The sequence below is a fragment of the Channa argus genome, chromosome 3 (genome assembly GCF_033026475.1).
Source record: "Channa argus isolate prfri chromosome 3, Channa argus male v1.0, whole genome shotgun sequence".
Taxonomy (NCBI): Eukaryota; Metazoa; Chordata; class Actinopteri; order Anabantiformes; family Channidae; genus Channa; species Channa argus.
The window spans coordinates 724,555-749,760 of NC_090199.1; the positions used below are offsets into that span (position 1 = coordinate 724,555).

The following is a 25,206-nucleotide window of genomic DNA, read 5'->3' on the forward strand; positions in this document are numbered from 1 at the left end:
AATTTTAACAGAGCTGGTGATCTACCAGGAAAAAATAATCACAGGCAAAAACATGTTATAATCAAGGTTTATAAAATGTCTTATTTTTTATACTTCCTTCTTTAAGGAAACTGACATTAATGCCTTTCAGGACCCGGTGTTAATAACTAGAACCAGTGTGTGTGTGTGTGTGTGTGTGTGTTCAGGTCTGAATACAATAGCAGGCAGACAAACATTCCTCTGAGCTTATAGTCCCATGAAACAAAGGTCACACTGACAGCAGAGAACGTGTGAGGAAAGTGTAGAGGAAGAAAACAACAACAAAATGACACCACAAGCACCAACAGTTATCAAAGATCTCCTTCATTGTTTTAATAGTAGACATTGTGCCACAAAAATGTCTTGTCCGCAGCCACAGATCACGTGCTGAGATTACTAATTCCAGCTATTTATCAGGTCATTCACTTCACTTGCTTCTCTACATAATCTGCAAATCACTTCTTACATTTATGTATAAATATATACAGTTTATAGATTATTCTGAGCAGGGATGTGATTTTTATTTATCCTGTGGTGGTTGTGCTGTTAGCAGAGAAGTTCACATGGCTGACGTCACGTCTCCCAATGTAGCACATGCTTATTACAGCAGAGCATACGTAGCCTAATATACACACACAGGAATGTTATCATACGTGACTGGGGGAGATGAGGGGAATATGCCGACAACACGAGAGCACCAAAGGCATAATGACATGAAATCTCCTGCCACAAAGGCACTGGCATGTTTTTTGTGTTTTGTTATTTTTTTAGGGGTGACACCGTGAAGTCGGAGCAGGTGACGTTATCGCAGCATTTCCTGGCTGTAGTTTAGGGCAGGAAGCCGCTCGTCTCATGACTGCATTCCAGATGCAAGTGAGAGAGCGTGTGATCAGTTCTAACATGCATGATGCTGTTTTAAGCACGTGCTTCATTAGAAGAGCTCACTAATTTGTGTGGTATCAGAGGAGACTGGAGCCAGAAGTCGAGCTGCTGTCCACAGCGAAATAAAGACAATGATGGAGTTTTAGAAAAAGTGACGGGCTTAACAGAAGAGCAGGGCAAACACAACAAATACAGAAGAAAAGCTATTTTCTTTCATTGGTTAACATCACACACTGTTAAAAATTGAAGACATTTTGTTTTTTTCCAGTACAAGAGTGTTTTGGTAAAGTAAAAAAAAAAGAAAAAAAAAGAAAATTGCCCAGTGTGTTCTGTGGGGATGGATGGGCTTACCGTCCTATTGCTGACTTTGAAAGGGTGGGCATCTGGTGTTGTAGCTGCACACACAATTACAAACCGGTCCACTCAAAGTCTTCCTCCTCTTCCTCCTCTTCCTCCTCCTCCTCCTCCTCCCTCCCTGTGGAGCATGGTAACATTGAGACTGGTCGTGGGCTCGGGGGTGGATTCAGGTCGTGGCTATTTTCCGGTCTCAGCAGCAGCCTCCGGATGAGGTGTTGACTGGCTTGCTCTGGATCTTGACGTTGGACCTCTCAGAGGCGCCGGCCGTGGCCCCAGGGCCCATCCGCTTCTTGATCTCAGCCGCCATGGTCATGAAAGCTTGCTCCACGTTGGTGGAACTCTTAGCACTGGTCTCCAGGAAGGGGATGCCCAGGTTGTCAGCAAATTCCTGGTGAAGAGAAAAACAAGGCAGGGTGAAATTATTTAGCATAAGAATCAAATTCTGTTTTAAGAATTATAACTTTAAACAAAGAAACAGTGAATTTAAATACCAAACAAATAACTGTTTTCATTCTATATATTGTCAGGTATACAGCTTCAAAGATCCAGAGACAAGAGCTCCACCTGCTCACTGATAGGTAAGGTGAAGCAGTCAGGCCACTTTATCAGGAGGAAGATGTTGGAGCCCCATATGAGACTGATGATGATTTCCAATTTAATGTAAATGTTAAATGTGTTTCTGTGGTACAGAAAACCAACACATCAGTTAGGTGTATTGAGAGTGTTGGCCAGTCAGAAAGAAATGTTCTACACCACACTGGACTAAAAAAAGGAACACAAACTGATGAAAGTAACCGGTGGAGCTTTCGATCATAGGCCTGCACGACGAGCCAGGTTACTGTAAACCCACATACACAAAATGTGTGTACACAAAGACAGAACAGAGCTCGTTTTCACAATTCAAACAGAACTTATCAAATTACTTCTCTGAACCCACCCTCAATAAATGAAGGTCAAATAAATGGGATTAATGTATAAACAGGTCATGAGACTTAGATTTACCTTAGAATGTCCTGAGGCTCACAATGAAAGTGATTTTATCATTTTGTCGGTCTCATTTACGTTATCGAGGCTAAAAGAGAAGAACAAAGTGCAGCCTCCACAATGATCAGACACCTTCATAAGGAGCAGCTACTGGAGAACTGTGTGATCAGACTGACTAAGTTTATCCTGGGGTTCATAAGAAACTGACAACTGCAACACAGAAATTGGGGTTTACCCTGCTTTACCGGAGGTTCCATGCAGTCCACATACCTTAGCTGTGGTGTAGTCCACCACTTTCTTTGTTGTCAGGTCACACTTGTTGCCTACTAGCAGCTTGTTGACATTCTCGCTGGCATAGCGGTCGATCTCCTGTAGCCACTGTTTGACATTATTAAAGGACTCCTGAGGATAAGATGGACAAAACGAGACAATGTGGATGTCTGCTTGAAGACACAACAGTCTTAACAGTTCAGACATCTGGCAACATCAGTTCATTAGACGCACTCCCACACATCCAATAAAGGCAACAATTAAGGATTCTGGGATTTAAGACACTTTCTCACTACTGGAAAAAACTCAGGGAAATGAGTTGGCTCAGAGGTGAAGTAGTGAGCTTTAGATGTTCTTTCTGCAACCATCCACTAGGGTTCCTTCAGCTGGAGGAACGTCCCATTTACTGTACATTTTACAACATGATTCAGACTTGAGCAAAGTTTTTTTCATGCACAATATGTCAGTGATGACTGGCACGAGTTCAGATTTGTCCAAGCAATGTGTTACAAGGAAAAACCCCTAAAGTGTTGAAGTAAGGTGTTAGGTGGCCACAGCATGATGTTATGACTTTGCTTAAGTGCCAAATATATTTGTAAAAGTGCAAGGAATGTGCAAAAGAACTCATTAACACTGTGTTCATAGACCACTGTCTTAGAAAGCAATATGTTTGTATTTTCTGATGTGTGCGACCCATGATGCTGAACGTTATTCTAAGTGAGAGCAATGTCAAACAACACTCAGGCAGTGCTCTGCTGGTGTTGTTTGAGCAAACAGGCAGAGCTATCATAAAGAAGGCTTGACCTAACTGTAATATACTCTGGTTTCTGTCTCACCAGTACATGAAACAACACACTTATGTAACAGGCCTTAGAACACTCTGTGTGGATAAGAAGCAGTGAACCAGAAGTGCCCAACTCTGCCAACTCGAATCCGATGCCCCGCAGTGACTCAACAGCCCACATCAGCACAGATCTTGTAGGAGCCTTGTTGTATTGTTCATCTCTTACTAAAGCAGATGAAGTTACCCTCAGTATGACTGTGACAGCATGATGACAGCATGTGGGGACACCGCACAAAGGCACTGACCTGGTCTGTCACATCGTAAACTACTATAATGCCATGAGCTCCTCTGTAGTAGCTGGACGTGATGGTGCGGAACCGCTCCTGACCGGCCGTGTCCCACTGAGGAAGTGAACAGCAAACAGCTCGTCAACATTTCAACACGTAATAGCACTTATATGTTTACAGGCTGTTACACTGCGTTCTCCTTACAATTTGAAGTTTTATGGTCTTTCCGTCCAGCTCGATGGTCCGGATCTTGAAGTCCACACCGATGGTACTAATATAGCTCTCTGTGTAAGTGTCATCCTGGGTGGAGAAAACACACAGGTGGGTCTGGGTCACAGATATGATAACCTGAAGGCCCAACAACCATCACAGAGCTGAAGGCCTGTTATCTAATGGCAGCTGAGAATAAGGCACTTACTGCAAACCGGAGAAGGAGACAAGACTTTCCGACACCAGAGTCGCCGATCAGCAGCAGTTTGAATAAATAGTCACTGTGAGGAGGATGGGAAACACAGGAACACAACTTTATTATTACATGGTACAAATGACTTGATCATGTAGATTTTTTTAAAAATAAAAATACTAATAATAAAAATTCAATCATTTTAGAGCTCTATTCATGATGTATTTAAACACTGATATGGACGTAATAAAAAAAAGGTGGGTGGGTGTTTTGTTTTTAATCAATAAACATATTCTTCAATTATTTAAATAGTAATATATTTTATAAACCAAGTTTTTTTTTAACCCTTTTCAATTATTGAATTGCTAATTTGAATGTATTTAACACGACATAATTTTTAGGGTGACACTCTTCAACAGCAACAATGGTAAAAACAAACTGTAGGTAAAAAATGCATTGACAGACAAACACACAATATTTGACTTACAATAATATAAAATCATGGAAAAAGGCTCAAAATGATCACATTAAACAAAAGGTTTTGTATAAATATCTTAAATGATTAGTAAAAGCATCAAAATGGTCAATAATTTATTCTTTGTTAGGAGAAATTACAGCACCAAGGTAACAAATTAGTAAACCGAATAAACTTAGTTTAAGAACACAACACATGTTAAATAATGTGATGTTTGAACATTTATTTAATTCAAAAACTATCCATCAAATGAGGATGAATCACCAATACACACCTTTTTAATTATATAAAAACTAAAATATTTTCTGCTTCCAGATTCTCAAATGGGAGGTTTTCCCCTCTGGTTTGTTTTACATGACTGGAGCTGTCGAAAGGCTAATATTTTAATGTTACTTCACCTTTTTCCAACATTGGCCCAGGAAGTTAAATAACACATTAACACAGTACATACAACATAACATAATCAAATAATTAGTTAATCAATCAAGGGTAAATAAATATATGAACCGTGATTTAGATCTGCAACAGTTAAGTACTTCTAATCGATAAGCCACTTTTAGAATAAAAAGGAAAACATTTGTTGTTTTAAGATGTGAGGATCAGTTGTTTTCTTGTTCACAATTTAAGTCAAGTACATATACGTAATTCTTAAGTAAAAGTACTAGTACTTGCATAAAGAAGTGCTCCAACACGTGTAGAAGTACAATTTCAAACTTAATTTACTTTAGGTAGAAGAGTAGAAACTGTACTTAACGTGGATAAAAGTACTCCGTTACTTTGCACCGCTGGTCGCAAATGACTGGAAATTTAAAATATTTATTTTACAGGATGTTGATTGGACAGAATTGGACACCTGAGGAGGTCACCTTGGACTCGGGTTTCTCCATTTTCTTTCCTTTTATTGACTAAATGATTGACTGAAACACAAAGGGCAGTTTGAGTCGTGTGGTGCAACTTTACGTTACTGACATTACCTAACTGCACATCAGGATCTCATGCAGTGACTTCCTCTTTACGGCAGCTAAATTACGCTGGTTTTTCGTTAAATGTAGCCGGTGCATTTCTATCTCATCCGTATTGACCGACAGGGATGTGTCACGGTTGATCAATCTGTCATCGTTTATTTGCAACAACTAAATCCTCAGTCGGGTCGGAGTAACGCTACGTAGCAGTTCACAGTTAGCCTACTAGCTTAGCCACCGATGCTACTTCCATTTACCTTACTGTAAGAGAGCTAAAAGCCACTACTGAGCAAACATACGCACGTTCTCTGTTTAATCTGTTATATTGATCACAAAATGCTGACTGCCCTGTGTGAGATCATACAGTCCACAGCTGTCACCTGATACTGCGCACGGGTCGCTAACCTAGCACCGAAGACAAAGCAGCTGACGTTCATTTTGTAAACCGGTCTGAGGGAGAGCTAACGTTAGCTTAGCTTCCCCGGGCTAATCTGACAGCTCAGCCAGACCTGTCATAATCGACATCAAAATTCCCACTTACTATTCGGGATTCATCGTTGACTACGGGTTAAAGACGCTTGATACTGTGGATGCAGCTGGAATCGGTCACAGGTGAACCTTAAAGCTGGCCTCGTAGTGAAGAAAAACACCGTTTTGTTTTTTTTTTTCTCTGGCTCTGGCTAAACTGGTTGTCGCAGACAGAACAGCATAATCGAATCAAATATGGCCGTCAGCACTGGCTACCCGGAAACACCGGTCGGCAGGAATCATGGGTACTGTAGTCTTGGAGCAAAGGGCGTTAACGCAGCATCCAGGTGTAATCTTAATGACGTGGACATGGACGCACTGAGATAAACGACTTCCCCTCTTCCTGTATAGAGCTCCCAGGCTGAAAGAGACATAAAATAGAAACCACTATTCTCTTTGGGTGTTTGGCGCTGAGGTAGTATGCAAATATTCATGAATTTCCTGTAGCCATTTTTTGGTTTTCTCTAACTGGCCGTAGTGATCATTTTGTGTCTAATTCAATAAAGAGGCCATATTGAACTGTAGACACCTTCTTGTGCATTGAGCCACTATAGGAGCAGTCGTCTGTCTTTCCTGTGCCAATCTGTTTCCCCTGTTGTTGAAGGGGAAAAAACATTGAAAAACATTTTGTGTGCCGCACACTGACCTCTCTTGAAACACATTGGTTTGGTACGAAAAATAGGTTCTTGGTTGTCAGACACTAAAGGCAGGTCATTATTGATTTTAGTCTCCATGTGGATCGTGTTGAAAATAGGAAAAATTACCCTAAATAAATAATTTAACTGCACACGACAGATCTCACATCCAAGATTTTTTCATTTGCTTTTATTTCTTTCTGTACAGGTATACAAAGAAAACTGAATATGAGGAACACATCCTCCATAATTCCATTATGTTCATTCGGCAAAGTCTAAATCCAAAACTTCTTTGTTCACTGATTAGACTTTTAAAAGCACTATATAAATTAGCAGTGGATCTCAACGCCTCTAAGAGATTAAAGATGCTACGGATGTTACGAAACACTTATTAATAAGGACTAGAGTTTAATGCTGTCACTCCCAATTTCCACCTTAATGTATCCTTAGAAGTTTTAAAGTCACACAAAAATACATGGAAACATTATAAAACATTTAAAGAGGTAAATGTACAAGCCAGAGCCCTGGATCTACATCTTTACCTATAATGAAAGTTTTTCACTGGCTCCTGCAGAGTTAGAGAGATTAAAAGATCAGCATGGACAAAAAGTATGTTACAAAAATAAGTACCAGTGGCATACTTCAAATATTAATATACCAGAAATAATGATTTTTCTGCCAGCAAGTTGTGTACTGTGTAATATTGGAAAGGTTGGACACTGTATTTAAATTTGGATTCCGTGAAACCGAGCTTGTTCCCACTGTCTCATCAAAGCCCTTTCTCCACCCACTACTATTGGCTTTCGGGTTGTCTTTCTCCCTGCAACTCTTCCCTTTTTGACAGAGAGATCTGGGCTACTGCGCCATCCAGTGAGCCGGAGGAATCCCTGCAAGCTCTCTCACCACATTCATCCTGTTGCCTGTTTGTCAACTTTATCCCCATTAAATCATTTATACACTGAGCGATTTGCATCTGGCCATCTTGACCATTATTTGACTAAACCTCACAACGTCTGGTTAAGAAGCAGATTAGAGACATAGCTAAATCAAATCAGGATAAGCGACATATTTGCTCTCTAGCTGTTGGTAAATGGACCTAGGGCAGTATTCCATAAACCAGATCAGAGTAGACGAGGACTACGTATGTAACCAGGCTCAAAGAGAAATAATCCAGTTATTGTTCAGTTACAACAAGAAGAGAAGAAATGCCCACTCCATCCAACTACCACCCTGAGTTTAAGGTACAGAGAAATTTTCCATCAGAAGTATCATTAGCTTGCTTATTAGCATCTGTCACACAGCAGTAGGCTTTAAGATCATTGCAGTTTAAGTGTCATAGTGTCACACTGAAATTTTTTCAGATGGCTTTAAGACTACATTTTAAAAGATATATATATTCAATTGAACCTGCCAAATTGGCTAGTGGGAGTTTCTGTGTTACCAACCACTACTGAAATCAACTTGATTTTGGCAGGTGTTAATGTCAAGCCCTAAAAACAAACACTGGTAATTAGCTATAGATATGTTCTTGGCACTTAACTGTAACCACTTTAATGCTGACTCCGATAAATGGTCTACAGATATGGTTGAACTGAATTGATAGAGTTTCTACCAACATTCAAAGTGTGAGTAGAGTTTCTCAGTGAAAGAACAGTCAGTGAAGCGATGCATAACAGCAGCAGCATCTACATCATAGAAGGAGACCAGACCCTCTTCATAATCTACAAACATCCCCACCTTCTCAGGCCTCCATTTCAGATTCAGAAAGACATCATAGCCAGCAAAAGCTTTGTACTCGTCTCCATTTGTCAAACATATAGTCCAGGACCCATCATCAGGCCTCAGTGGGATGTTTTCTTTCCTGTTGATTGACTCTGTGACCACTCCTAAAGTCCAGCCAGTCTTCCCTTTAACCTGAACCTCATAGTAAAATCTGCCAGAAGAGAAACCATTAATACACAGAGAAGTGTTATCTGGGAGATGCTGCCTCACCCCAGCACGATGTACTAGTTTCCCATTATAGGACAACATGAGATCAGCCGCTGCATAATGCTGGACTTTCTTCAGTTCAGCCTTAACCAGGTTCTTCATGTCTTTGCTGAGCATCTCCTCCAGTTGACCCACAGCTCTAAACACAGTTCCCCTATGTGACTCTGGACTGAAACTGATCTCCATCCAGGTCTTGGTGGGTGGAGCAGCTTTCAGGGACTGTAAGCTTTGGAGGAGGTGGTCTTCAGATTTTGAGAGCTTCTCCACCTCAGAGCTTCTCTCCATCAGCTCAGAGATTTCCTGTTCCAGCCCTTCGATAAGAGATTCTCCCTCTTTCTCTTTCTTTCTCTGCTTTTTTTCTATAAGTTCGATAAGTTCATCCATTCCGCTCTGACCAGCTTCCATCAGAGCACTGAAGACCCGAACACCTTCAACAATCTCTCCATCTGCATGCTCCTTGCTAAAGTTGACTAATCGTTTGATCTCCTGAATCCTCAGTCGTCTCTTCTGGATCATCTGCTGAATTTCAGCCTCTGTCTTCTCCAGCTCTGCCTTCTTTCCTTCAGATTCTTCTTTCAGAGTAACAAACTCATGTGTCTCGTGGTCTAAAACAGAGCAGAGCATGCAGACACATGTGTGGTCAGTCTTACAGAACAGCTCCAGAGGTTTATCGTGCTTCCTACACATCCTGTCTTCCAGGTTCTTCACAGGGTCCATCAGCTGATGTCTTTTCAGACCTGACGCTGTCAGATGAGGTTCCAAGTGAGTCTCACAGAAGGAGACCAGACACACCAGGCAGGACTTCAGGGCCTTCAGTTTGGTTGCAGCGCAGATGTCACAGGGAACTTCTCCTGGTTTGACAACTTGTTGCTCTGAGCTGCTGCTTCTTTTCTGTTCAGCTTCATGCCTGAACTGAGAAACCATCTCAGAGATGAAGGTGTTGACATGCACGTCAGGTCTTGTGGTAAAACTCTCTTTACACATTGGACACTGACACCTGTCATTAATATCCCAGTGCTGAGTGATGCAGTTTTTGCAGAAGTTGTGTCCACACGGGGTGGAGACTGGATCAGTGAACACATCCAGACAGATGGAGCACAGAAACAGGTCTTCAGACATGTCTACACACTGGACACAAAAGTGAAAATGTTTTTTAAAAAGTAACTTTTTGTTAAATTATCTGAGGAAGAATTTTCTATATCACAAATCTGGAAAACTAGGGGCCTCACTTTACAGGAGAATAAAACAAGTCAGCAATAGGAAGAAACTGCTCACCTGGAATATTAAAGGATCAATCAAAGACTATCTGTTTAAAGAGATGGGGCTAAACAGTTTTAAAATTCACTTGACTACATTAATGGCACAGAAAAATGCAGGTGCAAACACTTTTACATTTACAGGCATCTCATCATACTGTGTGACACCATATTGGCCCAAATGTGAGATCATGTACAGTATTTTTAGTGGAACCTTAAATACTTCACATTGACGTGTGATTGAGGATTCACAACAGCAGGTGGCAGTTCATAAGATGTTCCTGTCTGTGTAACTTTAATGTGACCGACATCTTACATTGTTTGAAAGAGTAATTATAATTAGCTGTACTCACCCGTGTTTGTCAGAGATTCTGTTGTGTTGTGGAAAATCACCGGATGAGTTCAGTCAAATCTGTTTTCAGAGAGAAACTCAGAGACTCATCATGAGTTCAGCTCTGTTGTTTGTGCTTCTCTCTTTTGGTTTCTAATTGCAACATGTCTGTGTTTCCTGTGTTATAGCTGTGACTAAACTAGTCCTGCCTCTTTTGCAGAGGAAGAGTGAACCTTAAACTACACAGGATTTACACTGGACCTTCACAGCAGGTGGTGTAGTTTTTTGTGGGGCTGTACCTGGGAGGAAGGGATACCCTTCAGCCACAACCACAACTGAGACTAGTAGCAGCTTTTTCATCATTTGGTAGCTGCAGGCATTTGCAGTACTGGTTCCCTATTGTTAGTCATCACACACTCAGATTAGAGGATGTTCTAAGAAACTGAGCTCAGCAGAAAAATTGCCCTTGGAACAGGATCTGAAAGTTTAAAGTCAGAAGTCAAAATAATGCGTTTTGTTAGTAAAATGAGTTTGGACTTTGTGTTGAATACAGTGGTGCCAGGAGAAGCACCTATGGTCATCAGCACTTAGTGTAATCACTCAGGCTGCATGTGGCAAAGCAGATTTCAAAGTGAAGGATCCGAATTATGAGATGTCAAATAATTGATGGCACAGTGGGCTTCAAATGTTTTTCTGATTGTACCGTAGAGACAAAGACAAAAACAAATCCACCCAAATCCCAAACCACTGGGATCTTCCTGGCTACACACTGTGTCTTTTTTCAGCTGATAGAAGCTTCTGATCAAATGTCTCAGTCAAAAAGCACATGATAAAGTTGTAACATCAGATCTGTGGTGTCAATTCTTTTATAAACTTAAAATGAAGGTAAAATCTCCTCCATTTCATATTTCTTAAACCAAACATGTTTCTATTGATTATTACTGATCTTTTGTGCCAGGATGATTTCAATAAAAATTCTTATCTTATTTTCTACCCTGTACAACAAGAATACATACGCTGTATATTCCATATCTGCAGCGCAGGATCTGGTATAGACAGTCACCCACTAACTGAAGGGACGGTAGTTCAATCCCTCACTGTTCAAATTTTTTGAACAGTGTTTTTGGTGAAACACTCAAATACCTGTTATTAATGTTCCGGTTTTGAATGATGCCGATTTTGCAGAAGTTGATTCCACATGGCACAGAGACTGGATCAGTGCAATATCTGTAACCACTCATCCTGGTTATGGTAGCCAGGGGCTGGACTCTTTCCTAGCTGTCTTTCCACCCTAGACAGGTCTCAGTTTGTCTCAGGGCCAACACAGAGAGACATACACAGACATACAACTATTCATACTCACATTACATCTACGGGCAATTTACAGTCAGCAGTTAACCTAATGTGCATGCAGGAGGAACCCGGAGGAAACCCACACAAGAACAGGGAGAACACGCACAGTCGTCCAGGGACGCGAATTCTTTGGATTCTTTGGTTTGTGTTTTAGGAGCTTAGAAATATCGAGTGTTTGTTGATATCTGTGACTTTTGTGAAGATCATATCACACTTCATGGGCTATTTATGCAGAAAAACAGAAAATGACAAGCAGTGTCATTACTTTTTTTTTGTGACTGTAAACTGTATTTATTTCAGTTTCCTTATTCAAATACAACTAGAAAATTTTGGAAACATATACACGGTATAAAAAATCAAATATACAGGCGAGTGATGAGTATTTAATATGACCACTCATAGCACTTCACATACCTTAAACCTTTTTGGGCCAAAAACAGTAGTGGCACAGGATTTAATATACAGTGAAGAAAGCTGGAGAGACGTGGAAGAATGAGTATTTGCATTCTTTGGTAAAAGATAGTGGAGGGTCTGTCATGGTTTGGGGCTGCATTTCTGCCAGTGGTGTTTGTGATATTGTCCGAACTGATGATAAATCATTATGCCGTTCCTGCTGGAAAGCATCTGACTGGGAAGAGTGGATTTGATTTATGAGTATGAAAATATTAATCAAAAATATTCGATAATAATTGAACTGCAGACAAAATAATTTACAAACATTTTTTCCATTTAGTTGTTTTTTTTTTCTTTTCAAACTTTTCAAATTAATGCAAAACTTCATCACATTCAGCAACTGTCAAAATATGAGTCAATCTCAACACCTGTAATCGATTACTTCTTTTAAGGTTGTCACAGCTGTGACACTGATCCGTGTTGCCCTGGTGATCAGCACCGTCTCTCCTCCAACGGTCTCCTTTCTCTCGCTCCTCTGTCTCTTAATCAGCTTTCACTGGCTTCACCTGTTGCCTCCCCTATTTATGCCCCATTCACCTGCTTCCCTCTGCCACATCGTTCTTCTTGTTTCTCCATAGTAACAAGCTGCTATTTCTCCAGGTACTCGGATTTGTATTGTCTCTCAAGTTTTCTGTGTTAGCTTCGTTTTCTGATTTTGTGTTGCCTTCTGAGTTTTCTGTGTTTTCCTTGGACAGTACTTCATTTTTTTGTATCCCGTCTGGCAGCTGGTTCCCGTGGACGCCTACTTTCAGCAGGTAGTAAGTGACTTTGGTTGTACTATAGTCCATGGACTGTAAACCTGATGGATTATGTGTTAGAGTAGGTTTTTGCATAAGATTGAAGATGTAAAAAGAGTTTCTGTGATTACTGCTTCAGACCATTTTAGTTGATACTTTACTATTTCGAATTATTACTTCTTCTTTGTCACTTGCTGTTGTGGTTTTCCCCCTGGTGTTTCCAGCCGTTTTTAGTTTTCCTTCTTCCTGGTTTCGTGCTGACATTCACCCTGCTCATTTTGGCCCTACTGCAGCGCCGCCACGTTCCACCTGGACCACTAAGCATTCTATAATCCTCACCCGGTCTCTTATCTCCTCCTAGATCCTCCTACCGTTTCCCGGCCACCTCCACCGAGCACTCAAACTCTGACCACCATCCCATTTGCTCCATTTGTTACACTTACCAATAATAAAACAGGTACTGCCGTCCTGCTCCTTACTGGGTCCTATAAATCCCTACCTGATAAAGATGTTCCAACACAGGTTCTTACTGAAACCTGATTTTGACCTTTGAAGCTCTAGTTACAAAAACAAGTAACATTAAAATGAAAATATTTTAGTGGCAGAGGTTTAATATTCAGCATGGAGAATCCTACACATTGCAGTAGTGAGTAAAAAAACCTGTTTAATACACCAGCAAGAAATAACATCAAACAGAAATGGAATAAAATACGGGTACGTAGCTCAGTTGGTAAGGCAGTTGACAGGGTCAGTGGTTCCATCCCTGCTCCGGGCTACATGTCAAAGTGTCCTTGGGCAAGACACTGAACCACAAGTTGCTCCCGGTGGGTCAGGTGAGCACCTTGCATGGCAGCCACCGCCATCAGTGTGTGAATGGGAATCAACATTGTAAAGCGCTTTAGATAAAAGCGCTGTATAAGCAACTATTTACCATTTACCAAACTACAATCACCATGTGACCGCATGCCTCCAACACCCAGTCAGGTTGTAGTTTACATGCATATCTGTGAAGATCCATAATCTCATCTATTACTGAGTCTAAGTTGGCATTTGTAACACTTTTTTTAAACAATTCCTTGAAGGCGTTACTGAGCGTTCTGCCACGGCTACACATGTATAGAATAGACTGAATATGTTCTTGGTACTTAACCCTGATCACTTTCATGTTAAGTCAAATAATTGGTCTATTTGACCCGAGTGATAATCAGAGGAGCAGAGTTTTTACCACCATCATTAGGACAAGGTCCAAAGTATGGGTAGAGTTTCTCAGTGAAAGAACAGTCAGTGAAGCAATGCATAACATTAGCAGCATCTACATCATAGAAGGAGACCAGACCCTCTTCATAATCCACAAACACCGCCACCTTCTCAGGCCTCCATTTCAAATTGAGGAAGACATCTTTTCCAGCAAATGTTTTGTACTCCTTTCCATTTCTCAAACATATCGTCCAGTAACCATCATCAGGGCTCAGTGGGATGTTTTCTTTCCTATTGATCGACTCTCTGACCACTCCTAAAGTCCAGCCAGTCTTCCCTTTAACCTGAACCTCATAGTAAAATCTGCCAGAAGAGAAACTTTGCTTTCCTAGGACAGAGACAGATTTAGAAAACCTTTGTGGGTTGTCTGGGAGATTCGTCTTTACGTCACTATGATGTGCTTGTTTCCCATCATCAGACAGGATGAGTTCAGGATTGGCTGTATCAGGATCGAGAGTCACATCCACTTCAGACTGCTGGACCCGGTTCAACTCAGCCTGAAATAGCTTTGTAATCCCATAACTCAGCATCTCCTCCAGCTGAGCCACAGCTCTCACCACAGTCCCCTCATATGATGAAGGATGGACTCTAACATGTGTCCAGTTCTTGGTGGGTGGAGCAGCTTCCAGGGACTGGAAGCTTTGGAGGAGGTGGAGGTGGTCTTCAGAGCGTGAGAGCTGCTCCACCTCAGAGCTTCTCTTCCTCAGCTCAGAGATTTCCTGTTCCAGCTCTTTGATGAAATTTTCAGCCTGTTTCTCTGTAGTTTTGTGTTTGTCTTCGATCTCCTGTATGAGCTGGTTCAGGCCTCTCTCAACAGACTCCTTCAGAGCAGTGAAGACCTGAACCCCTTCTGCTGTCTCTCTGTCTGCACCTTCTTTACTGATCCTGACTGAGCGTTTGATCTCCTGAATCTTCATTCGTCTCTTCTGGATCATCTGCTGAATTTCAGCCTCTGTCTTGTCCAGCTCTGCCTTCTTTCCTTCATATTCTTCTTTCAGAGGAACAAACTCATGTGTCTTGTGGTCTAAAACAGAGCAGAGCATGCAGACACATGTGTGGTCGGTCTTACAGAACAGCTCCAGAGGTTTATCGTGCTTCCTACACATCCTGTCTTCCAGGTTCTTCACAGGGTCCATCAGCTGATGTCTTTTCAGACCTGAAGCGGTCAGATGAGGTTCCAGGTGAGTCTCACAGAAGGACACCAGACACACCAGGCAGGACTTCAGGGCCTTCAGTTTGGTTCCAGTGCAGATGTCACAGGGAACTTCTCCTGGTTTGACAACTTGTTGCTCTGAGCTGCTGCTTCTTTTCTGTTCAGCTTCATGTCTAAACTGAGAAACCATCTTAGAGATCAAGGTGTTGACATGCAGCTCACCTCTTGTGGTAAAAACCTCTTTACACATTGGACACCAGTACTGGTCACCTACATCCCAGTGTTGTGTGATGCAGTTTTTGCAGAAATTGTGTCCACATGGTATAGAGACTGGATCAGTGAACACATCCAAGCAGATGGAGCACAGAAACTGGTCTTCAGATTGCAGACAACTAGCAGCAGACATGTCTACAATGAGAAGAAAAGTGAAATTGTGAAAAAAACAGTTTTTGATTCATTATTTGGAGTACTTTTTAGTTTTTAAGTGCTTGAAAAGTTGAACTGTCCATTTTACTGCTGAGAATTAGCAACTGATCCAGTTCTTAAACACCAAATGACTATATTTAAGAATATGAATAAGAACATATCTAATAAGTAACTTTGACTACTTGTGGTGGACAGTAGAATACACGCTGATGTGCCTGAACTGCCAGAAAGGAGGAGGAAATTCTTTCCTTGCAATTGTTTGAGTACTGATCAACTCCAGTGCTCTGGATTGGGGTGTGGCTCTGCCTAGTAGTATTTCATGATTTTTGTAAGTACAGTTTTGTTCTACTAAATTTATAATAATGTGTTGCCTCTAATTTATCCCGTTTTTCCCACCAGATTTAAAAAATAAAACCCATATAACACCCTTCACAGATTGACCTCATCTGTCTACAGAGTAGAAAAACCTTATTGACAACATTGAATGAATCTGAAGGAGCACTGCTGACTTTAATGTTCGTGCTGGTTGTTGAAATAGAAAAATGTGGTCAGTTGCTTGACAATGGACACACATCAATGTCTGAAGTGAACAAGGTCACACTTTGTTATATGTTACTGTGAGTGAGTAATGAGTTTGTTGGACAGTAGTGTACCAACCCAGTGTGTTCATGGTATAACTTAATTAGGGACGTGCTGCAGCATTGTACCCGTCAGATTTATGTTCATCATTCGTACTTCATTTTAATTTATTGTAATTTGGTGGTTAGTCATTGCAAACTGTCAGATTAAAAGAGTGTAATTTTTGAACAATGCAGGCCTCAAAATGAAAAAAAAAAAACATTTTATATTTAAATGTCTAAGTTAAATGACAGAAAAGTACATTAAGTTGTGTTTTTTGAAACAGCAATAACAAACTGCTGTACTCACCAGTGTTTGTCAAAGGCTGCTGTGCTGTGGAGAAAGGCCTAATGAACTTATTTAAATTTTTCTTTAAAGAACAAAAAAGACTTGTCATGGCTTCAGTCTAACAAGCTTTAGTTGCATTAGTCCTTTCACTTGGAACGTTTCCCACCTGAAAACCAGTGGAAGCACAAAGGTAAACTTTCCAGTTGAGCTGCATACAGCAAGGGAGGAGCACAACTTAAACCTTAAACCAAACCTTAACAGCAGCAGGTTGGATGTGGTTGTTGCCAGAAATAACTCCAAGATTCCTTACAATAGTATCAGAGGCTGATACTGTTGTTTTTGTGGCTTGAATAAAATCTTGAAAGATTCGGGTTTCATAGACAAAAATAGCCAGTTGTTGTAGCAATGGAAATTTGTCAAGTGCGTAGTGTAGCTAGTTGTCGGTTTTTTGCTACCTGTGTAGTATTAAAAAGTTGTCTGCAACACAGGCATCATTTAATGTAGTGTGACAACTGTCTTTGTTATGGTGAGTTTAATCAGCAAAACAGAAACATACAGAGCAGAACAGAACTACACTCGAGTGGGTGAAATCAGATTTGACAAGGCTTTAAAGATTGTGGCTTTCAGTGGTCAGGAATCTAACCAGCAAGTATCTGAGACCACTCGTCTCCTATGTGTTTCCCACTGGGACAATTCCTGATGAAGCTCTAGTCTAAAGACAGTGCAGACAGAAGGTCTGCAGAGGTGTGAATGTAGCATTTGGTCACCATAAACAGGCATTTTGCACTTTAAGGATAATTTCTCTCACACATCCCCCTTTTATCATTCTATGATAAACATGGTCAGGATTCATCAGTGCTAAGCAATATTAGGAACGGTTTATCAAAAGTGTTAAGTCACAAGGATTTTCAAAACATTTCATCATCATGTTCCCAAAATTATTTTCAATTCGATAGTAAAGATGTGTAGAGGAAAGGGCACCCAACAAATCCCCCTTGAGCAAACCTTAGGCAACAGTGGAGAGGAAAAACTCCAAACGGGAGAAACCTCCAGCAGAACCAGGCTCAGGGTGGGCGGCTATCTGCCTTGACCACGTGGGGTGAGTGGAAAGGGGAGAGAGAAAAGAAAAGGGCAACAAACAACAACCAGGGAGTGATATCATCAATCTCATGATATGGAGGGTCCCAGTTAGAGATGTAAAAGGATTCAGTGTGTCATCATAGCCAGAATGTCTTTTCAGGTCATGTCGCAGTAACCTCAGTCCCTCCAGCCCCCATCTAGGGCTGTGTCATTTGGGATGAAGGTGCAACATGAGTTTCCAAAACATGGTGCAGACTCTTCCCTTGTCTGCAAGCGACATGTCAGTTGCCATTCTGTTCTCCCATGTCATCATTCTGAGTGGGTCCTCGTGCTGTGCAGGATTCTCAATCATTGGCCATCAGATGTCACCTCTGTCACCTTCCTGTATTCACCTTTCTGACGTATGTTGAGGCTTGAAGTGTGGGCCAAGCCCAATCAACACCTCTCCCCCCTCACAGAGGCAAACAATTCAGAGGACAAATTGGACTGTCTGTGCCTTGTAGGTCGTTTTAAACAGCGGTTGCATCCACGTTGAGTAGGTGCACGTCTGGTTGTAGTTCCCCCTCCAGTTCCAGTGTGGGGATCCTCCTGCAATGGCTGGCATGGACCCACATGATGCGTCTCTCCATCATCACCGCCGTATTAGAAGTCAGTAGTACTTGTTGTGATCCTGTGAAAGTCTCCGCCTCCAGTGTTTACTCCACGTCCAACCTGTTACTTCACAACCCGTTTGTTAATTTGGTCATTCTATCACACCTGCACTCTGTGGTGAAAAGGTAGCAACACTCAAATCAAACCGCCATGAGACTGAGAGACTACCAAAATAAAAACCAGGAACAAGAAGTAGAGTTGGAAAGGAAGAATGAGCATGACTAAGAGGCAGAGATGGAGAAGGGTAGTGCAGATAAGGGAATTGACGGGGAACTGGGTTTAAGAGTGGGCAGATCAGGACAGAGATGGTCAAGGGTGAGGGTAAACACAGTCCAGAGTGGGATTCATGGTATCGGGTAAGGGATTAGGGAAACCAGGTTTCCCCAGGTAGATTTCTGTTGAAGAATTTCAATTTCTTTGCCTTGTATACACACAACCAGGTTTCTAATGACCTTTCTCCAACTGCATAACAAAAGACTGCAAACAGACTGAGGGAGAGATCATTAATGGATTAAAGCCCATCTGAAGTACGGCAGAAAATGTAACTCTAAGTTCTTGGTAGAAGTCTAAATAAGTTGCTTTCATTAACAATTGTTTTCTGATGTGGATCAACTTTGTTTGTCTCAGACAGACCCTCCTCAAAAAACAAAGAAAAGTCAGGAGGCAGTTTTTTTTGTCACTATACAGTTAAAATCTGAGCAAGTCTTTTAAGGTGAAGAGTAATCTACTCTGCTGCTGCTTGTATACACAGATTTCTGATTACCAGGTTTCTTAAGTGCAATATATTCTATAAGATGCCTAAGGCAGAACTTTCAGCTCAACTGAGTTAATAGGTAGGTAAATTTGATATTGTATGTATATTTTTGACCCTGTATTGATGTCAGAAAACCCCAAATGAATTAAAGCTTGACCAGTAATTTGTTAGTTATTTCATTTATTATTATAAATGTTGTACAATCCTTTTCTCAGCAAAAATAAGTCTTCAAATACATCATTAACAGACGTTTATTGCCATGTCCTCAAGTGTATGTAAGTGTCTCTAGATTAAACACAGAAGCCCAAATCTAGCTTAAAATGAACAGTACTTTAGTGTTTAGCGTGTTTCAGACATGAACTCTAGATTATGTCAGGAGGATCAGGTCCTGAAATTGTCAGGAGTTTCCCTGTCAGACATCTAGACAACATCAGGAGATAGTCTGTAAGATATGTTCTCACTTGTAAAGAAATACTCAGTTGGACATGTTCTGGACTTTGCACTAGGGATCTGGCTGGGTAAAGTTCGGGTAATGTGAGGGCCAACAGATTTGGGTGTTTGTGTTCACACATAAACCCCCCAGAGAAAGTCTGGAAAATGTCTCAATTCCAGTGCATGTCTGAAAGGGGCTTTTGTCAAGCAGCCAACTGGCAGCTGAGACAATATAGGATCCTGAGGGGGACAAATGTTCTGCAATGCATTTATACTTTTCTAGCTATTGGCACTCAAAGCACTTTACACAGCTTCTTATTCATTCACACACACACACACACACACGCACGCACACACACACACACACACACACACACACACACACACACACACACACACACACACACACACACACACACACACACACACACACACACACACACACACACACACACACACACACACACACACACACACACTCATACACCAATGGGGGAGCTGCTATGCAGCTGGCCAACACTCACTGGGAGCAACTAAGTTGGGTTTCAGTGTTTTGCTCAATATCTTACATTTTATTTGTGATAATTATCATAAAATATTGCACTGAAGACCTCTGATGCCTTTCTGGAGCCTTTTAGCCATAGCCAGCATTTGATCAATTAAATCTTTACGTTGCCCATTTTCTCTACTTTCAAAATATCAACTCCTTACAGGTGCCAGTGAAACGAGATAATGCATGTTATTCTGTCACTGGTTTTAATTTTGGGGCTGATCATTGTACTGTTCATTTCAAGGACGAGCAAACATTAACATGTAGTCAGCTTTTTAACTTTCCTTCAAATCTCATGAATTTTAGGTAATGCGTTTCTCAAACCTGGTTCAACAGTGAAGGAAGGACCACTCAAATACCAGAATCAGCATTTCTCTATAATATTCAAACTGTTATCTTTATACTGTACATTACAACCTAAACTATACATCCAATATACCAAAATAAACCAGATTTTAAGACAAACATAGGACGCCAGGTCTTCATATACCAAGGCCTTGATTGTTTTCCAACTGCCCCTGACTATGTTATTGTTACAGTCTCATCTCTACATACAGTTTGAATGTAAGAGGATTTACATGTAACCCTAAACCTAGTACAATAAAAATACATATTGTACACAAAAATGCACAACAAATGTTCTTTCATCATAACAAAAATGGTTAAGGAGTGTTTAATAAAAAGATTACAGTAAAAGAATAAAAAAATAAAAAGTGCAAACGTTTGCATCCACCTTGATGACTTCATTTAAAAATCTGATTTTTGCGGAACCCTTTGTAAAAACTAATTGTACGTTAAATATTATATATGAAAGAAATAATGTTTTTCCATTTCAAAACAAGGGGATACTAACTATTGCACAACTGTATATACGGCTGTTGATGAAGTCCAAAAATATACTTTAGTTTTTTTTATTTCTCCAGTCCACAGAATACACTTAACAAACAAGGGGCATTTCCAAGTAAAAACCCAGGAGTTTGTCTTAACTTTTAGTCTTCTGTGTGTGGTTGAGACAAGATAATTAGAGGGGTTGAGTTTTTTCTGTCATCATTAAGCCCTGGACTTAGGTATGGGTAGAGTTTCTCAGTGAAGGAGCAGCCAGTAAAGGAGTAGATCAGAGCTGCAGCATCTACGTCATAGAAGGAGACCAGACCCTCCTCGTAATCCACAAACACCCCCACTTTCTCAGGCTGAGACTTCAGGGACAGACTGACATCAGGTTCATCAAGAGCTTTGTACTCATTTCCATTTCTTAACCATATAGTCCAGAAACCATTATCAGGGCTCAGGTTGATCAACCCCTTCCTCTTGACCGACTCTCTGACCACTCCTAAATCCCATGTGGTCTTCCCTTCAACCTGAACTTCACAATAAAATCTACCTGAACAGAAACTTTGCTTTCCCAATACACAGAGAGCTGCAGAAAATCTTTCTGGATTGTCAGGAAGGTACTTCATCACATCCTTGTGAAATACTTGTTTTCCATCATCAGACAGGATGAGTTCAGGATGTGCAGTATCAGGATCAAGAGTCATATCCACTGCAGACTGCCGGGCCCGCTTCAGTTCAGTCTTAATCAGGTTCTTTATCTCATTGTTGAGCATTTCCTCCAGTTGACCCACAGCTCTCACCACAGACCCCTTATGTGACTCTGGACGAAAACTGATCTGCATCCAGTTCTTGATGGGTGGAGCAGCTATTAGGGACTGGAAGCTTTGGAGGAGGTAGACGTGGTCTTCAGAGCGTGAGAGCTGCTCCACCTCAGAGCTTCTCTTCATCAGCTCGGAGATTTCCTGGTCCAGCCCTTCGATAAGAGATTCTCCCTCTTTCTCTTTCTTTCTCTGCTTTTTTTCTATAAGTTCGATAAGTTCGTCCATTCCTCTCTGACCAGCTTCCATCAGAGCACTGAAGACCCGAACACCTTCAACAATCTCGCCATCTGCATGCTCCTTGCTAAAGTTGACGAATCGTTTGATCTCCTGAATCCTCAGTCTTCTCTTCTGGATCATCTGCTGAATTTCAGCCTCTGTCTTCTCCAGCTCTGCCTTCTTTAGTTCATATTCTTCTTTCAGAGGAACAAACTCATGTGCCTTGTGGTCTAAAACAGAGCAGAGCATGCAGACACATGTGTGGTCAGTCTTACAGAACAGCTCCAGAGGTTTATCGTGCTTCCTACACATCCTGTCTTCCAGGTTCTTCACAGGGTCCATCAGCTGATGTCTTTTCAGACCTGACGCTGTCAGATGAGGTTCCAGGTGAGTTTCACAGTAGGAAACCAGACACACTAGGCAGGACTTCAGGGCCTTCAGTTTGGTTCCAGTGCAGATGTCACAGGGAACTTTTCCTGGTTTTGCAAGTTGTTCCTCTGAGCTGCTTTTGCTGCTTTTCTGTTGAGCTTCATGTCTGAACTGAGAAACCATCTCAGCAATAAAGGTGTTGACCCGTAATTGAGGTCTGGTGAGGAAAGACTTTGAACATGTGGGACACTGGCATTGGTCAGTAGTGTCCCAATATTGAGTGATGCAGATTTTGCAGAAGTTGTGTCCACATGGTATAGAGACTGGATCAGTGAACACATCCAGACAGATGCAGCAGAGAAACAGATCTTCAGATTGCAGACAACTGGCACCAGACATGTCTACAATGAGAACCAATGAGAAATTGTGGGAAAACAAATGTACATCTTGTTTCCTTATGATAACTTATTTGACAATTTCCATCTGTGAATCTAAATTGCTGAACTGTTGCTTGTTGTTTGTAAAATGTTTATGCTATAGCCCACAAAAAAGGTGTAAACATTTCATAATGTAGGACATAAATCAATTGACATTATATATTGTGGGATTACAACAATACAACATGGAAATTCAATAATTCTTTTAAATACAGCTTTGAAATGAGTGTTTCTTGAATAACACTACCAGCCACCCAGTGTCCCTGGACCTAGTGTCTTTTGACTCAGCCCTCACATCCACAGCCACCACATCTGTTCCCACCTGACTAATCACTTTGCCCTGTTGTGATGGAAAATCAAGTCTGATTAAATGATTGCATTTTACTCTGAGCATTTTACCTGGTTATAATGGCAACTTGTACTCAGTGTAATTTTGAAATGTTGTTCAAACTTTGTCTCATATCCATGTTTTGTCCTGAAGTGTTTGCAGAACTGCTCCAAGGTCAGTTATTATCTAACAGCAGACCATTCCACACTGCAGTGACCCAGAGTCACTCCATGCTCACAGCTGCTTATCAAAGTGCTGAAAAGGGAAAAGGTTTCCATAAAAGGAGAAAAGTGCTGGGAGCAGTAGCCTGAGGGTGGAGAATGTTCTGCCCAGCAACAGAAAGTTATAAAACTAATGTGTGATGTATGAAGTTTAGAACTGTGTAGGATGGAGAACTGAAACTCTGTTCTTCTCTCTTGCAAGATAATAAAACCCTAAAAGACGTCCTGGATGTTGAAGCTTCTTTACTGATTACGCTGGAGGTGTCTAAGACCAGAAATTGTCATTTTTTGCCATGACACCTGTAAACTGTTTATACGCTCAAGGTTTTCCTCAAAGGTCAAACATGTCCTCCCATGAGTAAACCTGCAGGTGAGTGTGTCCCATTCACAGATATTTGCATGTGGTAAATGAGTATACAGCACTTTTATCCAAAGCGCTTTAGTTGTTCAGCTAAAAGTGGAACCACTGACCCTGTGGTTCATGGAAGGCTGCTTTACCTACTGAAGCACATCCACTTGTACACTACTCCAACATTTAATGGGGCCCTAAGGACCAGTTTACAGCAGCTCACAGAATGCTGCTTTAGAAATAGGAAGCAGCTGCAGACAAACTAGACAGTCTTGTCTTAAAACTTTACAGTTTCTGTAGATAAACATGAGACAGAACATGAACTTGGTTCTAACTGCTTTTATGCTGCATTTGGTCTCTATAAATATCCTATTTCACATATGAACTCTGGATAATCTTAAGAGAATTCAGCTGTGGACATTGTGCAGATTGACTTTTCACACATGTAAAACATAGATCCCCTGAGTAAGAACCGTCCTCACATGTAAAAACTGGCTCCATTTCTGTGCGCAATCAGTGTGCGCAGGAGGCACAATGTGGAAGAAAACTTAAGCTGTGGGAAAGTTATTTACAGACCAGCATGCTGCACACACAAGCTCACACACATACTGTAATACGGAAATTGAAAGATATGAAGATAATGTCAACAGTGTCTCACTCGGACATTCGGTTCACACATACACCGCCCTCATAAAAAAATCAGGAGAATTCCAGTGCATTTCTAGAAACGCCTTAAGTGTCTGTGTGTTTTGGAAAGTGGCAGAAAAGTCTTGCACAAGATTCCTTGTGATCAATGAGCCAATCACTAACAACGTGCAGTGTTTTCTGTGCTTTCGCTAAGAAGCATGAAGAGGCCTTCAGCCATATCAACGTTTGGCGTATGCCTTATACCACACCCCAGTACAATTATCCAACCTCCTTACAATCACAGAAAATGAGCAAGTTAAAGTTCTCTGTACTACGTTGTGGTCAATCCAAACAACATGAGACAATGGGCTGGTACACTGATGAATCACCCTGTCCAGTATGTGTTTCTTCACTTCTACTATGCAATATTTCATATTCCCATACCCTAAAGGTCTACATCACAAAGATTCTCATAATTAAAATAAGCAAACCAGTATAGTTGTTTTTTTATAAACAATTCAGCACCTATTAAATATTAAATTAGCAGCTGTTAAAACAATAATTCCCAGTTTTACCCCATTTATTCGGAGACTTCGTGATTTGTTCCCAAATGTCTGAGTAGAGAAAAGAAGGAAAGCAATCAGCTGTACTCACTTGTGTTTGGCAGAAACTGTCTTGATAAACTTTAGTTTTTTTTAAGAAGCACAATCGCCAGTATAACTTGAAGCTCTTCTCTCACTATTTCAAGTTTCAGTTTCATTTCAGGAATTTGACGCTGCAGTTCTCTTTCCAGTTTTTTTCTTAATCTGTCTACCCTTTCTTTAGTACATATTTGGTCTGAGATCAAAATTGGAAAAATGGAAAAACACGTCTTTTTTTTTAATATAAATTTTTGCTAATATTTACCTATATGTTTAATTGACAAACAAGATTTTTTGTTGTTGTTAAATTTAAAAGTTGAATGAGGAGGGAAGACGCTGAGATTAAGTTCTCATTAAGTAAAAGCGGGGCGTGGCTCAGAATTTTTCACAGTAAAAGTCTGTGGAGAAATAACGAGGGCTGTATTTAATAATAGTAGGCAGATGAATCATCCT

General features: G+C 40.9%; 4 protein-coding genes across 5 annotated transcripts; all 4 read right to left on the reverse strand.

The window, feature by feature from the left end:
- Window positions 1–326: 326 nt before the first annotated feature.
- LOC137123395 (ras-related protein ORAB-1) lies at window positions 327–6,145 on the reverse strand. The gene is made up of 6 exons (XM_067497050.1): window positions 5,964–6,145; window positions 4,001–4,073; window positions 3,787–3,882; window positions 3,601–3,696; window positions 2,512–2,643; window positions 327–1,645 (listed from the first exon to the last, which is right to left on the reverse strand). Exons 1-6 carry the CDS (start codon window positions 5,975–5,977, stop codon window positions 1,448–1,450), a joined length of 609 nt encoding a protein of 202 aa, XP_067353151.1. The 5' UTR covers window positions 5,978–6,145; the 3' UTR covers window positions 327–1,447.
- Window positions 6,146–6,740: 595 nt separating this feature from the next.
- On the reverse strand, window positions 6,741–10,437 carry LOC137123387 (nuclear factor 7, ovary-like). Its single transcript, XM_067497038.1, has 2 exons — window positions 10,184–10,437; window positions 6,741–9,702 (listed from the first exon to the last, which is right to left on the reverse strand). Exon 2 carries the CDS (start codon window positions 9,691–9,693, stop codon window positions 8,194–8,196), a length of 1,500 nt encoding a protein of 499 aa, XP_067353139.1. The 5' UTR covers window positions 9,694–9,702; window positions 10,184–10,437; the 3' UTR covers window positions 6,741–8,193.
- Window positions 10,438–11,658: 1,221 nt separating this feature from the next.
- LOC137123381 (E3 ubiquitin-protein ligase TRIM21-like) lies at window positions 11,659–24,897 on the reverse strand. 2 transcript variants are annotated; one of them, XM_067497027.1, is made up of 2 exons: window positions 16,468–16,622; window positions 11,659–15,522 (listed from the first exon to the last, which is right to left on the reverse strand). In XM_067497027.1, exons 1-2 carry the CDS (start codon window positions 16,553–16,555, stop codon window positions 13,889–13,891), a joined length of 1,722 nt encoding a protein of 573 aa, XP_067353128.1. In that variant the 5' UTR covers window positions 16,556–16,622; the 3' UTR covers window positions 11,659–13,888. The 2 variants fall into 2 exon arrangements, with proteins under 2 accessions (XP_067353128.1, XP_067353129.1); XM_067497028.1 differs by lacking the exon at window positions 16,468–16,622 and adding an exon at window positions 24,767–24,897 and having other exon boundaries at window positions 11,660–15,522.
- On the reverse strand, window positions 19,095–24,892 carry LOC137123382 (E3 ubiquitin-protein ligase TRIM21-like). The gene is made up of 2 exons (XM_067497029.1): window positions 24,767–24,892; window positions 19,095–22,551 (listed from the first exon to the last, which is right to left on the reverse strand). Exon 2 carries the CDS (start codon window positions 22,547–22,549, stop codon window positions 20,903–20,905), a length of 1,647 nt encoding a protein of 548 aa, XP_067353130.1. The 5' UTR covers window positions 22,550–22,551; window positions 24,767–24,892; the 3' UTR covers window positions 19,095–20,902.
- Window positions 24,898–25,206: the final 309 nt, after the last annotated feature.